This window comes from Stenella coeruleoalba (genome assembly GCF_951394435.1).
Source record: "Stenella coeruleoalba genome assembly, chromosome: 1".
NCBI classification, from domain to species: Eukaryota; Metazoa; Chordata; class Mammalia; order Artiodactyla; family Delphinidae; genus Stenella; species Stenella coeruleoalba.
This window is the reverse complement of record NC_137169.1, coordinates 20,276,908-20,294,674: the sequence shown is the minus strand read 5'-3', so window position 1 is coordinate 20,294,674 and position 17,767 is coordinate 20,276,908. Positions and strand designations below refer to the sequence as shown.

Sequence of the window (17,767 nt, the reverse complement as noted above, 5' to 3'; positions counted from 1 at the left end):
TTGAGAAGCAATGGAATGTGGCCTGAACTCTAAAGTCAGACCTGGGACAGACTCCCAGCTCTGATGAGGGGACAAATCACTTTATGTCTCTGAGTCTCGGTTTCCTTAACTGTAAGACAGCAGTGAAAACAATACCTACCTCACTGGTGGTCATGAGGATTAAATGAGATAATGCATGTAAAGCACTTAGCACAGTACTTAGCATACAGTAGGTGCTCAATAAGTAGAAACTGCTATTGATAATAATTATCCCCTTCTGTGCCTCTCACCAAAACTGCTATCTGCTTCCTGGGTGTTTTGCCAAGGATACTCCTGGCCTTGGAAAAAGTCATGACTCATGGGATTGCTAAGACATGCAATTTCCTGCCACCTCCCAACATGTTCCCCTATATTGTCCTAGGAGCTCAGGATCCAGGGCTGCACTCCTCCATCGGACTCAGTGAGGCATTGGGGGTGGCGGCTGACCTTTGATGGAGTAGGGCAGGGGAGGGCAGCAGGGGTCCAAGCCCCTGGGCCCTCAGTTCTGGGCCAGATTGAGAGGGAACTAGCCTACTGAAACCCCAAGCTATTGGCCCAGCCCAGATGGAAAGGACAGACAGAAAAGGGGAGACAGCTGAGATGACAGACAGAATGGAGGGAATAGACAGACAAATACAGCATCCTGGATGAGGATGGATGGGCAAAGCCAGAAGCTCTTTGGAGGTCATCCCATCATGTTCCTTCCCCCGAGCTCATTGGTGCCCCAAGCCTTTCAGACAATTTAGGGGTGGGTTGGGGAATGGCTGTGCTCACATGAGATCTTCCTGGGGATACTACTTGATCTTCCACCACCTTCTTCCCCTCCCTGGTGAGCCAGAAGAAGGCTGTGAGAGCCCCCAGAGAAGGATGGATGGAAAGGGTGTATGTGGCTACTCACCAGGCAGGTTGAGGGCTCCATTCCCCATAAATAGCAGCAGAAGCAGCAAAAGCCACTGGCTGCCCATCGTTCTGCTGGTTGATGGTCCTGGAGTCTTGGCCCAAACAGGGGAACAGATAGCACTCCAAGACAGTGAAGCACTGCTGGGGTGCCACCTCTCACCTGCCTGCTGAGTGCACCACCCCTGCCCCAGTTGTCCAGACTTCTTCCCAGCAGGCCCCAGGGGGCTCTTCAGGGCTGGAAGCAATGCCAGTGGGAGGGGATGAAGGGTGGAGTTTCCCGTCACCTGCAATCAGTGGGCCTCTGGGGATTCCCATTCCAACTGGTGAATATCCCCAAGGCCCCTAGTTGTCAGTCTTTGCTGAACAGCTGGGCAGAACTCTCACACAACATCTCTTCCAGCCTTCCCTTCGCACAACATCAGGGAACCTGAGTCTCAACCGTACAGCTGATCTCATCAGTCTCCCAGTTCTGGGGCTGAGTGCTGGCCGTTTGATTTTAGAGCTAGTGCTCAATCTTATCCTCTCCCGATTGCACAGATGGGGAAAATGAGGCCCAGTGATTTGCCCAAGGATGAGAATCCACCGAGGCAGCTCTTCATAGTGCCCACGACTGCCACAGCTTTCTCAGACTCTGCATTGCCTAGCTCAGGACCTGCTGTGGCTCTCGATGGTCTTTGTATGAAGCTCCCAAAGAGGTCTCACAGGTCCCAAGTTCTCCACCGGACTTTATCCACCTGACCCTCAAATTCCTCCTGATGCCTTCCAGGAAGCTTCAGTGCTCTTCTTCCCCAGAGAGCCTGCCAGGACCCACACTTCGCCCAGCCATTCTCCATTGATCCAGGATAGAGCTTCCTGTACCTGCATGACTTGGTCGATGGTGACCCCATCAGACTAGAACTCCCCAGAATGAGGACCAGTCTCCTACACCTTCAGACACAGAGAGAGGGTAGGGCGTCTCCTTCATAAGAGAGGCACTCCCAACTGTGAGGAACTGTGAGGACCAGATTTTCACCCCCAGAATTTCGGACCCTGAGGGCAGCGATTACATCTCTACCGTTAAGTCAAAAATTTTCAGGGTGTGGATTTTCTCTCCCATTAGACTGGAAGCTCTGGAGGACAGCCAGTGACTCTCCCATTGGACAAACAGGCTCTTGAGGGGCAAGGCTGCCTCAAGGGTTTGGAGATCCACCAGTCAGACACATTGGTCCCAACACAAAAGTTTATTCCTGATACAGATACCTGGCCCCACTGGCCTCACCTTTCTTCTCTTGGTGCTTGGGCCCACTTAGACTCCATCTAGTTCTGGTCTAGCAGGATACCAGGGATGCCCATCCTTAGGGCAAATCCTGGCTGCCTTGGCCAGCACCCCCTTCTGTGCTCATCCTTGTGGTAGGGCTCCCACTCTCATCCAGCATCCTTCTCCATCCCGGCTCCTCTGGACCTGGGGCTCCCAGGCACAAGCCCTAGAGATGCTGCCCCCTTCCATCCCCAGGCATCTGCCCGGGGGGGTAAGGGAGAGGATGGGTTCAGGCCAGGATGTGCCAAGTCATGCTAGTGATGCAGAAGATGCAGTGGCTGGGTGTGTGTGCTCATGCCCGTTGGCTCCCGTCCTGCCCTCTCAGCGGCTCAATTTGTGTTTGTTAAGGAGTACATTTGTGTTGGATTCCTGAACCTGCAAACCAAGAGGTCTTCTTGTCAATGCCCCCACCCTGACATGGCAGATGCCCCCTTACTCCCCTCCTTCAGCTCAACAGCTGTTCATCCAGGCCTGGCAGGAAGTCCTTCACGTCTAACTCTAGCCTGCGGAGTCTGCTCTCCGACTGTGGGAGCTCAGGCCGTGGACATTCACAAGGTTCCCAGTCTGATGGTGTGGGAAGCAGAAAGAAACTAAATAATGTGGGAGTGTGACTTTTTCTCCATAGAATCTTCCTCCCTCAGGAGGCTGCTCCTCTTATGCACCCTAGACAGGACCTGGGGGTCCTATGCCCCCAGTGGGCCTGAGTATCTGCCACTAAGCAGGGACTGAACCGCTCAAGTCTCACTAAGAAAGGGTAGGTTTGACGGTGCTGAAGACCAAGATGGCTCAGTGGTTGGAGCCCTATGGGAGTGGCGGGGCCTCCCGAAGAAGGAAAAGTTGGAACCTAACCAGATTGGCGGTGACTGCTGGGGTGCTTGGGAGTCTAGGGGGCGGACCAGATCTTGGAATAGACAGAGGCCTTGACTAATGGGGTTGAGGCTGAGCTGGGTGGCGTGGCGAGCTGAGTACCCATTGGGTAGGGGAAGGAAGCTGCACCTTTTCCCTGTTGACGAGCGCAGTGATCAAGTCTTGCTGGCAAGTCATCTCACGGGTGGCTGTGGAGGACCCGCTTGCCCTCGACGGGCTCCACGATAAGTGCCTGTGCATCAGCTCCTCCTCCTGTTCCTGGTTGAAGCGGATGGAGCGTACTTCGTCCACTATCCTGAGGGCGGAGAGGTGAGTGCGTTCCGAGGGTGAGGGTTGGAAGGCTGCCCTCCCATCTTTTCCCTGGTGTCCAGCCCCCTTCGCCCTCTCCCTTTACTCTGAGAGAGACCCAGGCCGAGGCTTAAGGCTCTTGTGAGATGCGAGGAACCGGGAGGTCTGGATTCCAGTTCCCTCACCGACAGGCTGGGGAAACCTGGACAATTCACTTAACCTCTCTGGGCCCCAGGGTCCGCATGATAAAATGGTGAGGGCGTGGGCTTCCCTGGTGGCGCAGTGATTGAGAGTCCGCCTGCCGATGCAGGGGACGCGGGTTCGTGCCCCGGTCCGGGAAGATCCCACATGCCGCGGAGCGGCTAGGCCTGTGAGCCATGGCCGCTGAACCTGCGCGTCCGGAGCCTGTGCTCCGCAACGGGAGGCCGCAACAGTGAGAGGCCCGCGTACCGCAAAAGAAAAAAAATGGTGAGGGCGTGAGGCCAGAAGAATCTGAGGCTCCACTCAGCCCTGACTCACGAGACTCGAGGGTACCCCCAGTACCCGCCCTACGTGTTGAGCTCATCTCGGATCTCCTTGTACTGCATCAGGTTCTCCTGTATTGCCTCGAGCACCAAGCAGAAGTTGTCGAATGTGTTTTCTGAGAGGTTCGTCGGGAGGCCCCCCATAAACGGCTCCTGGGGGACGCCAGATGTCTCCAAACGGGCGACCACACAGTGCACCAGCGGCAGCTCGTTATTCCCATTTCCCTCCTCGCTGCCTGTCTGGGGAGGGGGAAATGGAGAGGGAAGGACAGCTCAGCCGGCACCCCCTCCCCTTGCCCCTTCCTGCTTGGCTTCAGGGAGGATGAGTCTCAGGTCACCAGGGTTCTAACGCCCCTTGTTTCAGCTCTAACCAATCTTAGGCTCTCTCCTTTGCTGTGGGAGCTTAACTTGAAATGCGCGAGCCCATCCCTCACCTTTTTGGAAATTCTCACCCCTTTTCAAAACCTAGTGCTTCCCCCACCATTTCACTCCTGATAAATCCTACCCAGCAAACTTCTGAAACCCTATCTACTCTCAAGTCACAGCCCACAGCCCTCAACACTTTAGGCAATACTCCACCCTACACTCTCCAGCCTTTCGGAAGCTCTACCCCTGAATGAATAACACTATAGCTAATATTTATTGAGTTCTTAGTATGTGCCAAGTACTGTTCGTTTACCCATGAAATTATCATAATAGCCCTATGAAGTACTATAATTATTTTCATTTTACAGGAGAAGAAATTGAGGCTTAGATTGGTTAAACGCCCTAAGGTCACTCAGCTGCTTAGATTTTAGTTGCCATAGAACAAAACACCTAGGAACTCCACACTCCTCAGAAGCCCCCGTTGGTGAGTTGGCCGTGGGCAATGCTGCCTCCGCATCTCAGGCTTGGCTTTCTTCAGGCCCTCGAGTGTGCGCGCGCGCACAAACACACACGCTCAATTCAGCACTCACATACACTCTGCCTCACCCCCCTCTGCCCTCCCCATCTCACTCACCTCACTGAAGACTATTTGATGCTGTTGCCCCTGTTCGCCTGCCTTTATCATTTGCTCCAGATTGGTGGTGACCACGACGACCAACAGGTTGATGCCAATGAAGGCACTGATGGTGATGAAGATGGCAAAGTAGATGGCGCCCCCAATCTCCACTGCGTACTCCCTTGTCTCCATCCTGGAGATGGCAGTCAGGGGCCCTATCACCTCCCTGGCCCTTTGGGCCTCAGTTTCCTCATCTATGAGATGGGGAAATTATCTCAAGGCCCGCTGGGACTTCTGCTGCCTCACTGCTGTTGTGGAGCTCTAATGCCTTACTCCTAATTGTTCCCGCAGCTGCTCTTTACTGAGCGCCAGCTGTACTGCCAGACAGTGGGCGGTCCTCAAGCCAGCCCTGCAAGGTGGGGATTTGTACGTCAGCATTACCGAGTTTAATCTATTGGTTATATTCTTTAGTCGTGTCGTTCTTATTATAAAAAGTAATTCAAGCTCATTGTAGAAAGATCAGAAGGAAAATATACAGGAAAAAAATCCCACCCACTGTTAATACCTATTATAAATCTCCCATAAAATATTTTCCCAAATAATAGTTTTCTCTCTCCTGCTATGCGTGTGTGTGCATGTGCGTGCACACAGTGCCAGTCTCTGCTAATTCTCACAGCAATCCATGACACGGTTAATAATGTATTTTAATCTCCAGTTGACAGATGAGGAAACGGAGGCTCAGACGGCTGCACGGCTAGTGCAGTGGAGCAGACTCAGAACCCCCGGCCACCTTTATTGCACACTCCATGATTTTTCTACTGCCTACATCATAATGGGTAATGAGTGCAGAAGCCCCTTTACCAGCTGGGCTTCTACTCTCACACGAAGGAGATAAAAAGAAAATCAGTTAGGGGGACCCACTCCCTGGAGGGGACTGGAAACAAATAGAGTTTAGGCTTAATGGGAAAGAGGTAAAGAACAGAACCCAGGCAGCCATCTGTGGCCAATAATGACCCTGGGCAGTGGGTCTCAGAATGAATAAATGAGACCCTAAGTTCTCAGGAGTGCAGGCAGTTTGGTGGGCTCCAGTGGGGGCTGGGAGGCTGCCTTGGAGCGCTAGATGCAACCACAGACCTGCTCCCTTGCCCAAGGCCTAGCTGCCCAGCTGCTGAGCATAATGGGAGAAATCTCCCTGAATAGCCTGCAGTGGGACCTTGAATGGGTGGAGTTTCATTGGGAATGACTCTTCAAGTAGACTACAAACCCAGAGCCCTCAGCTCCAGGGAGCCTGCTTTTCTCCAGTTTAAAGCCCCAGGCATCCCCCTCCTGCTGTGCCATCCTCATCCCAAGCCCTGGAGCAGCACGCCTCCTTCCCCAGTCAGTTTTTTGCCCCTGGGAGCCCAGCCCCTCCCTGGCTAGCTTGCCTGGATTGGGCCCCACCCCCCTCCCCTGGAAGCCCCATGGGCACTCACTGAAAGTTACTGTAGATGTCCACCCAGCCATCCTGGGTGATGCAGATGAAGAGGGTATACAGGGCAACCTGCATGTTCTGGAAATGCATGGGCACGAATGCACCAAAGAGAGTGACCCCGAATACTGAGAACACCTGCCAGAGAGACCAGAGACCCGCCCGGACTTCACCAGAGGGCCTTAGGGACAGGCCATGCAAATGAGCTGCCAGGGGAGTCACAGGGCTTCAGGCCCATAGCCTCTCCTCTTCTCCAGACACCCTGTATCCCCAGGGACCTAGGGGCCTGTTCAGGGAAGGGGAGTAGCCGGGGGCAGGGGAGGGCACTGACCAGCATGAAGAAGAGGATGAGCGCCATGATGTAGGCCATGTCGGGCACTGACTGCAGGATGACACGGATGATCCGGGCCAGGGGCTCCACTGCCATGCACACGTGCACCAGACGAAGTGCCCTGTGGCAGAGCCTCTCAGGGGTGCCCCTCGGCCCTTCCCAGACCCCTCCTCCTCACCATCCCCCCACCTGCCCAGAAAGGCAGAGCTGATCCCCACCTGGTAAAAACCCCTTCCTCTCTTTCCCAGGGTCCAGACAGGTCCCTCCTTTTCTCAGTTCCCAGCTTACCTGAGGGTGTAGGTGATAGAGATGGCACTGAGTTCATTAACGAAGAACCCCAGGAGCAAGATAAAGATGATAAGGAAGTTGAGGATGTTCCAGCCGTCCTGGGGGGTGGGCCAGCCCCAGCAGGGTCTGTCAGGCCCAGCCCATGGGTTCATCCTGGGTCTGCCCTCCGTACACCCCAAGGATGGGGGACTCAGTGGTCCTCTCGAAGCAGGGCCAGTCATCTGCCATCCACTGCTGTTACTCATCCTGCTGTCGCCCCAAACACGCCACAAAACATGCATGCGCTCGCTGTCTCATACATGTGTCAATAGCCAAGTGCAGTGTCTGAAGCACACAGTGGAGTCTCTCATATATACACAGCCAGTTCCTAAGCTGAGCGCCCACCTTGGCTACTGCGCTGCTGACAATGGCCTTGCCCTGCAGTTAGGTGACCTGAGAGTGTTTGGATGCTCCAGCTTTGTGTGACACACACTACAATTGACAATAAAATGAAAATAAATACTGATTAAAACATTAAGGAACAGTGCTTCAATAGCCAGGTCAGAGGTGAACTAACTCTCACTGCAGAAGAAAGGCACATTTTGCAAGCCCTTTGTCCAATATGGCACAAACTCTTTTAGAATGGGGATGGAGGAAGGAAGCTCAGGTGTATGACAAATTTGAGCACAACCACTACAGAGGAGAATTTGCTCTAATAAACAATCCGCATTTACCTTTGACCAGTGATCCCACTTCTCGAAATCTGACCCACACAAACTCTAGTACACGTACAAAATGGCATTTGTAGAAGGCTGAAAATAACCAAAGTGTTCAGCAATTGGGACACTGGTTGAATAAACTACTGCACATTCAGTGGAGTATAGGATAGTAAGAAAGGTCTCCATGTACTGATACAGAAAGATCCATTAAGTGACAAAAAGGAAAGTGCAGAACAGTGTTTACAGTATGCTACTGTTAGGAAAGGGAAGACTAAAAATATGTACATATTTGCTTATGATTGCAAAATAAACACTAGGAGGATAAACAAGAGATTATAAATAACGAAGATTATCTGAAGAGGGTGGGGGTGAGGGAAAGGGAAGAAAGGTCAGGAGTGGGAACAAGAATTCTGTGTGTGCCTTTCAGTACAGTCTTTTTTTTTTTTTAATTGTAGTATAGTCGCTTTACAGTATTGTGTTGGTTTCTGCTGTACAGCAAAGTGAATCAGCCACACGTACACATATATCCCCTCTTCTTTGGATTTCCTTCACATTTAGGTCACCACAGAGCACCGAGTAGAGTTCCCTGTGCCATACAGTCTGTTCTCATTAGTTATCTGTTTTATACATAGTAGTGTATATATGTCAATCCCAATCTCCCAATCCATCCCACCCTCGCTTCCCCCCTTGGTATCCATTCGTTTGTTCTCTACGTCCGTGACTCTATTTCTGCTTTGCAAATAAGTTCATTTATACCATTTTTCTAGATTCCACATATATGTGTTAATATATGATATTTGTTTTCTTCTTTCTGACTTACTTCATTCTATATGACAGTCTCTCAATACAGTTTTGACCAATATGTAGCTGCATTAAGAGAACTTTTTTTTGTTTTTAATTTTATTTATTTATTTATTTATGGCTGTGTTGGGTCTTTGTTTCTGTGTGAGGGCTTTCTCTAGTTGTGGCAAGCCAGGGCCACTCTTCATCGCGGTGCGCGGGCCTCTCACTATCACGGGCTCTGTTGTTGCGGAGCACAAGCTCCAGATGCACAGGCTCAGTAGTTGTGGCTCACGGGCCTAGTTGCTCCGCGGCATGTGGGATCTTCCCAGACCAGGGCTCGAACCCATGTCCCCTGCATTGGCAGGCAGACTCTCAACCACTGCGCCACCAGGGAAGCCCTATGTAGCTGCATTAAATATTCAAAAAGAAAATGATTTTTAATGGAGAAAAAGTTCTTAAATTAGGCAGTCCAATAAACACAAGCCCTCCTTGTGTTTCACATTCAAAGTGTCGGTGCCTAAACATACACAAGGAGACACAAGTCTGCCTGTCTACAGATCCATCCCTCTATCCATTCAGTATTAAGCTCCTACTATATGCCACACCTCAAATCAGATCCTGAAGATACAGGATTTCGCCCTGCTTGGCTCACAGACTATTTTGAGGGAGGTGGATAGACAGTAATTTTTTTTTTTTTTTGCGGTACGCGGGCCTCTCACTGTTGTGGCCCCTCCCATTGCGGAGCACAGGCTCTGGACACGCAGGCCCAGCGGCCATGGCTCACGGGCCCAGCCGCTCCGCGGCATGTGGGATCTTCCCGGACTGGGGCACGAACCCCTGTCCCCTGCATCGGCAGGTGGACTCTCAACCACTGCGCCACCAGGGAAGCCCCAGACAGTAAGTTTTAACTCCAGGTGAGAGGTGAGTACAAAGCATTAGGGAGACAGAGCAACAACTAACCTAGCCTGGGAGAGACAGGAAGACTTCCTGGAAGAGAAAACATCTGCAAGAGTCTTAAGCTGTAAGTAGGAGGAAAGCAAGTGAGTAAGTGGCAAAGAGATTTTATAGACTAGGGGTCAGCATGGGCATGAGGTGAGAAACAGCAGTGTGTATGTGTGTGTGTGTGTGTGCATGCACTTGAAAGTGTGTGTTGGGGAATGCCACTACAAGCAGCTTGATGTAGCTGGAATACCCAAGGGTAAAGCCAGGAGTGATGAGGCTGCAAAAGCAAGCAAGAGCCACATCATGGAAGGCCTTAAGCACAGTGAGGCATTTAGCCCTGATCCTAGAAACAATAGGGAGCCACTGGAGCAGTTTAAGTTACTTTGTCTTGGGCCTTCAGAAAATTACTTTGATGGCAGGTGGGGTACACAGGAAGCCATAGCAACATCCTGGTGAGAGAAGACAAGGTAAGAGCTAGAACAGGGATAGCAGAGATGCAGAGGCAGCAAGAAATCTGAGAAATATTTAGGTGGTGAAATAGTAATTAATAGGCTATGGAGGTAAGGAGAGGGAGGAGCCACACAAGGGCCACGGAAAAGGGGGCACTAGGGGCAAAACTCTGGGGAGCCCCACGTGCCTGGGTAATATGTGAGATATTAACTTGCAGACTTTCCTCCTTCCCCTGCATTCTCCCTTTCCATCTACCCATTCAACAGGGAGCAGTCCTTGTACACTGGGACCAGGGGAGGGGTTGGGGGTGGGGAAGGAGACAGCAGAGGGCCTCTAACAAGCCCTGGCTTTTGGCCCTGGGAGGCTATAGCCCCAGAGGAAGGTTAGGGTTTGGGACATTAGTTCTCAGCCATTAGTTCTGGAGGGTGGTTTTGCCTTCCAGAGGACATGTGGCAATGTCTGGGGACATCCTTGATTGTCACAGGTAGGAGGGTGCTAATGGCATCTAATGGGTAGAGGCCAGGAATGCTGCTAAACAATGCACAGGACAGTCCCCCGACAACAAAGAATTATCCAGGCCAACATGTCAACTGTGCCGAGGCTGAGAAATCTTGCCCTTGAGAGGACAAGCAGAGTGGCTTGGAAGAACAGAAGATTCTCAGGCTTGCTCCAGTTCTCTTGTGTTAATGAAACGGAGCTTAGCTTTGAAAGTGCAGGCCCCTTGAAAGTGCAGGCCTTCCTAACTGCTGCTAAAAGTGAGACAGGCTGGGGCCTGGGACCCTTGGCTGCAGTGCCTGCACCTGATACAAGACTCCTGGAGCAACAAAATACAAAGAAACTATAAGGGACTAAAAATAACTGCATGCATGAGCAGCTGGGGCAAATTATGGACAAAAAGATACAAAAGGTCCAAATGCCACTTCTGAAGAGCAGGGAGCAAAGGCAGGGGGTTGGGATCAAAAGCAGGGTACTGTGCATGCCCCTTGCACACATCACCAAAGGGGTGGGCAAACCACCCAAGCCACAAGCTCATCCCCCCTCTGAAGAGAGTGGGCAAGGGAACTTGTTAATTGTTCTCTCTCCCCCCTGCTGCAGCAGGGGCCCCAATAAAGCCTTCCCTGAATTTCTTGTCTGGCCTCTGATCAGTTTCTATTAATTAAGGAGGCCAAGAACCCTGGCCAGTAGCAAAAGAAATCTCACCTCTACAGGAAGGAAGAAATGTTCTCTCTCATGCAACAGATGTCTGCCTGTAACCTAGAGCTAGTTCTGAAAAAGTGGTGCATTGAAATGTTCACAAAAAGCATGGTACCTATTCTCCTCTCCAGTGTGGAGACATGTAAATATGCACCATCCTATTCTATTTTCTGTTAATAAACATCCTCCCAAGTGTTGTTTTCACAAAGCATACTTTAAGACATCTGGGGCTTCCCTGGTGGCACAGTGGTTAAGAATCCACCTGCCAATGCAGGGGACACGGGTTCGAGCCCTGGTCCGGGAAGATCCCACATGCTGCGGAGCAACAAAGCCTGTTCACCACAACTACTGAGCCTGTGCTCTAGAGCCCGTGCTCTGCAACAAGAGGAGCCACCGCAATGAGAAGCCTGTGCACCGCAACGAAGAGTAGGCCCTGCTCGCCGCAACTAGAGAAAGCCCGTGTGCAGCAACGAAGACCCAACACAGCCAATAAATAAATAAATAAATGTATTAAAAAATATATATCTGGACTTCAGAAATATTGTTCTAGGTTCTACATTCTGTGTTCTATGAAGTGACACCTCTAACCCCTGGAAAGCTTGTAATTCTCATTGGTTTTCCTGGTAAAGGTATTTAAATGATGATTCCTTTTTATGAAAGGTATAAAAATCTGATAGGTGTTTCTTTTCAAAGCCTCTTCTTGCACATGCCCAAAGGCAAGATAAATCCCTTGACTCCAGAAATCCCTTAACTCTATAAGTCCTATTGAAACAAAGAATTTGAGTCTTTGTCTCATTTTATGTAATGTTAAGATCTGTTCCCACCCAGACAGCTTTTTGATACCCTCCAGAAGAGGGGTAGGCAAACTATAGCCCAAGGGCCAAATTGACCAGCAGCCCCTCTTTTTAAAGACCCTCAGGTTTAGAATGGTGTATATATATATATATATATATATATATATATATGTTTTATGTTTTGTGACATGTGAAAATTACATAAAGTTCAAATTTTAGTATTCACAAATAAAACTGATTTGGAACCTAGCCATGCTCATTTGTCTATGCACTGTCTATGGCTGCTTTTGTGCTCTCACAGCAGAAGTGAGTGTTTGCAACAGAGACTGTATGGTCCACAAAGCTTAAAATATTTATCTGGCCCTTGTGAAAATTAATAAAGGGAAACCTCACTACAATGGAATTGGGAGGCCAAAAGGGGGAGCTCTCACGCAGTATCACTAGATGTCAATTACAGGAAGAATTGTCAATTACAGACTTGAACAGAAAAATCCCAAAGGGGAAAGAATCATCAATTACAGGCCCCAACAGGAAAAGATGTACATTGCATCTCCTGCAAGAAATCAACTATTCCAGCAACTCAGCCAATGAGAGACCACCATCACCCTGAACTCTCACTTTTCGCCAGTAGATTTTGGTTCAAAACAACCCTTCCCAACTTCCTCCTTTTTCTCTATAAAATAACGTTCCTCTCAATTGTTTGTTGGACTAGTCTATGGCTTATGCTGTCCTTTGCTAGTCCTGATTTGGGATTCCTCTGCTATTCCCAGATAAACCCTTTTTTGCTGGTAAAATAACTGTTTTATTCTTAAGGTCAACACCCCTTACAGAAAATCTTTACTGACCCCTGTTCTTGAACCCTGTAAATTAAGGTGGATACTCTCAACTGTATTTCTCTGATAAGGAAATCAAGGTTTGCCCAGGATTGCAGAACTAGGGAAGGCTGGGTCAGGAACTGGAACCCCGGGAGGCTGCACTTCTAGTACAAATTACTTTCTGCCACATCACAGACATCTCAGAAGTAGTTAGTTTCTCCTTCTGCATGAGCACACATGCACACACATGCACACACACCCCTCCACCTGTGCACCTTGCAGGGCCAGGTGGATGGGGATGGGGTGGGGTGCTGTCCCTAAGGAGGAATAGATGTGATGGCAGGGAGGGCCCAGGATCTCACCTTCCAGAAAATCCAGAAGCCATTTAACCAGCCGAGGAGAAGTTCACAGATAAGGATAGTCAGCACAATGTCATCTATGGTAGAGAACAACTCATAGTGTTTCTACATGGAAGATAGAGAAAAGGAAGGGCAGAGAGGTGAGTAGGGGGTGGCAAGACCAGGGAGAGAGCATGTCTTCAGGGGAGGGGAAGCCCAGATTCTTACTGCTCTTCATCAGCATCTTTGTAGCTCCCTTTAGAGCACCCCTTCCATGTACGTGCTAGGCACCGTGCTAAGACCACAAATGTATTATTTCATGTTACCATCACCATCGTCCTAGGAAGTAGGTTTAATTTCCATCTTGCACTTGATGGGAACCTCAGAGAGGTGCCCAAGGTCAGACAGTTAATGATAAAGACTGTTGTCTGACTACAAACCCTTGTTCTTAACCTCTAGAGTAGGAAAAGGGAGGTGGAGAAAGGCAGAACAGACTCCAGGATTGGGAGGAAAAGACCTGGCCCTTGAGATGGAGGACACCAAGCCCCATCCTTGCTTCTCTGATTGTCCCAACCACTCCTGCTGCTCCAGCTCCCAAATCCCCCCAGCCAGGCCTGACCAAGCTCCTGGGTATCCCCCTACTCACGGGTCCAAGACATGTTCCTGGGTGGACGGATTGATGGATGGATCCATGACTTTGAGTTCTGTTTAAAACCCAACTCATGTTCACGCAATCTCCTGTTAAGCTGTGACTCTGATATAGTTTGGGACATGAACAGCTCCCAGCCCCCAACTCCACCCTGGCAGTTACCAAAGTCACTGGACTCCTCCCTTTCCTCACCTCCATGACCCACAGACTCAGTGCTTCAAGCCTCTTGCTCCCCACACCTTGCCACCAATCCCATCCACCAGCCAGTGCGAGGCTGGGCAGAGTTTCTTCTTTTTTTTTTTTTTTTTTGGCCACACCACGCAGCATGCGGGATCTTAGTTCCCTGACCAGGGATCGAACCCAGGCCCCCTGCAGTGGAAGCACGGAGTCCTAACCACTGGACCACCAGGAAATTCTCTGGGCAGAGCTTCTGAAACTCAGATGGGAGCTAAAGTTTATGGGCTTCCAGCCTGTTCCAAATTCCCAAAGGGCATCATGGGCCAGGGACATCTGCCTACAAAAAGGAAGGGCTTTCTTTCCCTTCATCTTTCCCTTCAGCTCTACCCCACTGGCCAGTGGTGGCAATAGGCTCTCCTTACTATTTATTCAAAGAGCTTCCTCAACAGTCCCCCTGCCTTCTCCAAGTCATGCACATCTGTGGCTAAATCAGAGTTGCCTTCTCCACCCACAAAGCTTCCATGGCCCCCTATGGCCTGCAGGGTGAGGTTCAAAACCAGTCTGGCATTCACAAGTCTCTAGGATTTGACCTTCATGGGCACATATCCTATATCAGGGATTTTAGCATTTTTGACTGGGACTCAAAGAAATATATTTTACATTTTACACCATAATGCTTTCTCTCCCTCTCCCCTCCTCCCCTCCCTCCCTCTCCCCCACTACAATTTCTACTTCATTCTTTTTCATTTTATTTCATTCTACTTCAAAATGCTGCTATCTACACTCTGAACTCGTTTCATGAGCCATTGATGGGTTTTGATCTGCCCTGTAGTCTACGCATTCTACAAACCTTGGCAATTGGGTTTCTGCCTCTACCACATCACAGGCAGCTTGTGTCAAGGTCACAAGAGCTAAACAAGGGATGCTTCATAGTCCTTTCCTTGCCTTGTCTCCTAGCCACATCTGACCCTGTGCCTGCTCCCTTGGTAATGCGCTCTCCTGGGGTTCCTCCCACTCCTCTGGCCACTCCCCCTCAGCATCCTTTGGCATCTCCTCCTCTATTTTCTGCCCTCTACTTGGAGGCTCTCCTCAGAGCTCTGTCTTGGTCCTCTTCTCGCTCAACACTCTCTCCAGGCAACCTCATCCATTCCTTGAGCTTCGGCAACCATCCACCTAGATGCCAGTCACTCTCATGTTGCCATACTTTAAACCCTGGCTTTCCTGGATAAACAACAAGTCCTACTGTATAGCACAGGGAACTATACAATATCCTATGATAAACCACAGTCAATATCCTATGATAAACCACAATGGAAAAGAATATAAAAAAAGAATGTATAGGGCTTCCCTGGTGGTGCAGTGGTTGGGAGTCCGCCTGCCGATGCAGGGGACGTGGGTTCGTGCCCCAGTCCGGGAAGATCCCACATGCCACGGAGTGGCTGGGTCCGTGAGCCATGGCCGCTGGGCCTGCGCGTCCGAAGCCTGTGCTCCGCAGCGGGAAAGGCCACAGCAGTGAGACGCCCGCGTACCGCAAAAAAAAATGTATATATATATATACATATATATATATATATATATATATATATATAACTGAATCACTTTGCTGTACAGCAGAAATTAACTCAACATTGTTAATCAACTATACTTCAATTAAAAAAATAAAAGTAAAGTAAAATAAAATAAACTTTGGCTTTCCAATGACATAGGATAAAACCCATCCTCTTTAACGAGACCCTGTGTGATCTGCTGCTGACCACCCCTCTGAACTCATCAGTCACCACACTGGACATTTTAAAGATATTGATTTTCAATAGCACAATCCACGTATGTGGTAGACTCCTTGTAAGAAATTAAAACATCAAGGGTAAGACCCAAGCCATAGCAGACTTCAAGCTGGACACACAGAACTCACTTCCATGCTGTTTGTTCTGCCCAAGACACTCTTCTCCACCTCTCTCTGCCTGGCCAACTCCTATTCATTCTTTGCTCTCTGCTTAAATGTCCTTTTCTCCAGGAAGCCTTCCCTGATCCCCAGATTATGGTCAATGCCTCCTCTGAGCTTCCACATACTCTGTGACACCCAGGCATTTGGAATGATATGTCTGTCTATCTGAGACAGAACTGGGTCTGTTGTGTCCGTACCTGGCACTGAGTGCAGTATCTGGTACAGAGTGATTCTCACTTAGTGGCTATTGATTAAAATGGGATACCCTTCCCCACAAGGCACCCATTTGCCTGCCTCTGCTCACACCATTTTTCTGTTGTCCTTCCTCTGCAAATCCAATGCCTTTCTCAAAGCTGGGTCCCCCCTACCACGAAGTCTTCCTTGATCTTTAAGAAAGTCAGCACTGACAGGCCCTTGAAGAGCATCCAATCCAACCATCATGAACAGATGAGGAGCCTGAGGCCCCGAGAGGGAAGTGAATTGCCCAGGCCCCTGTTAAATCAGTGGGTCAGAGGTCAGGCTGGAGTCCCACCTGGTCAAGAACGGAGTTGGTGCGGAGAGCAATGGTGATGGCATTGACCACCAGCAGCACGGCCAGCAGCAGGTGGAAGGCCGGGTGTCGGAGCAGCTCCTTGACATACATGCGAGTGATGAACTCCTGCATGTCCCAGGCATCCTGGGAGAGGGTGGGGGACCTTCCTTCAGGCAGGTGTCACCGTAGGAGGCCTCTGCCTGGAAGTTTGCTCTCAGTGAATAGGGACCCTTGGAGGCCACTCTTGGGAAAGAAGTTGCCTGAGAAGGGATCATGGAACGGGGGCCTCAATGTAGAGGTCACTACCTAAATGGCCACTAAAAGCGGGTCACTGCTGGGTGGTCTTTGTAGGGGTCATTGTAAGGGAGACTCTTTTGGGGTCTCTGCTGGGGAGTGGCTGTCATTATATAGGGGCTCCTGTAGGGGCACTGCCGGGTGGTTACTAACATCCCATGGCAGGGGCGGTCACTGCAGGGATCACAGCTGGGACATTTAGAAGGCAGAAGGGGCAGAGGTATTCTGAGGGCCGGTTGCCCCATAGACACAGCTGCACAAGGGTCACTGTGGGGGTGAGGATTGCTGCAGACCCCCCAACAGGCTGCAGGCCCGGCCTCGGCCTTACCTTACTGCTAGTGATATCTCGGCGGTTGACGAGCACTTGCTCCTCTGGCCGGAGGTAGGGCTCGTGAGCGGCCCTCTGCAAGGGCGAGGAGAGGGCCCATCAGTGCAGCCACTGCCCCTCCGGACTCAGTATGGTCCTCCAGTGCCCCGTCCCGCCCCAGGATGCCCAGCTTGGGCAGTGCAGCCAGGCAGGTACCACCTACCATGCGGTTCAAAGGATTGATATAGGTGGTGTCAGTCCAGTGCTGCCACCAGGTCCTCTGGTTATGCGCCATAGTTGCTCAGTGTCCCTCCCACTCCTCAAAGAAACTTCATTCCAAGCTGTCCTGCCCCCCTTCGGTGATATCATAGAGGCTTCTGTGACCTCCACCTGTCCGCATTCCACCAAGGAATTCTCACACCAAGAGAAGCTCTTCCCACTGACTCCCCTCAGTATGCCACAGAGGAGGCCACGGACACCAAGGGGCTGGGTGGGGTCAGAGGTCAGAGGCTGATAAGAGCAGGTCAGGTCTCCTGTGCAGCCTGGATGGAGACACAGGGGCGGGTCCCTGCTCTGTATCTAGGAGCTGGAGGTGGGACTGGGCTAAGGAGAGAAGAGGAGAAAGGTGTTTCGTTCTGTGGTCCTCCTCCTAGCAGACCTCAGCCTGCAACCCTGCCCACCAGCTACCCCATCCCACCACTCCAGTCTCCAGGGCTGCAGCCCTGGCCGCCTTTCCAGGGAAGGTACGTTTCTCCAGCTGTAGAGTGAAAGGCTGGTCTCTTATTTTTCACCTTTCGCCCCTGGAGATGGGGCAGGAGAGCACTCCGGCCTCTGAAGGGCTGGGGAGAGATGGGCATGGGTAGAAGTCCCGACCACCCTGGAAGGC

The 17,767-nt window shown here is 50.7% G+C and overlaps 1 protein-coding gene across 1 annotated transcript; it reads right to left on the bottom strand.

Annotated features, from left to right (window-relative positions):
* Positions 1 to 2,536: 2,536 nt before the first annotated feature.
* Positions 2,537 to 17,245, bottom strand: CATSPER4 (cation channel sperm associated 4; the record flags this gene model as incomplete). Its single annotated transcript, XM_079923634.1, has 11 exons — positions 17,105 to 17,245; positions 16,903 to 16,977; positions 16,281 to 16,424; positions 13,002 to 13,103; positions 6,964 to 7,061; positions 6,676 to 6,796; positions 6,349 to 6,482; positions 4,895 to 5,069; positions 3,923 to 4,134; positions 3,212 to 3,377; positions 2,537 to 2,590 (listed from the first exon to the last, which is right to left on the bottom strand). The coding sequence occupies exons 1-11, from the start codon at positions 17,174 to 17,176 to the stop codon at positions 2,537 to 2,539; spliced, it is 1,353 nt and encodes a 450-aa protein (XP_079779760.1). The 5' UTR covers positions 17,177 to 17,245.
* Positions 17,246 to 17,767: the final 522 nt, after the last annotated feature.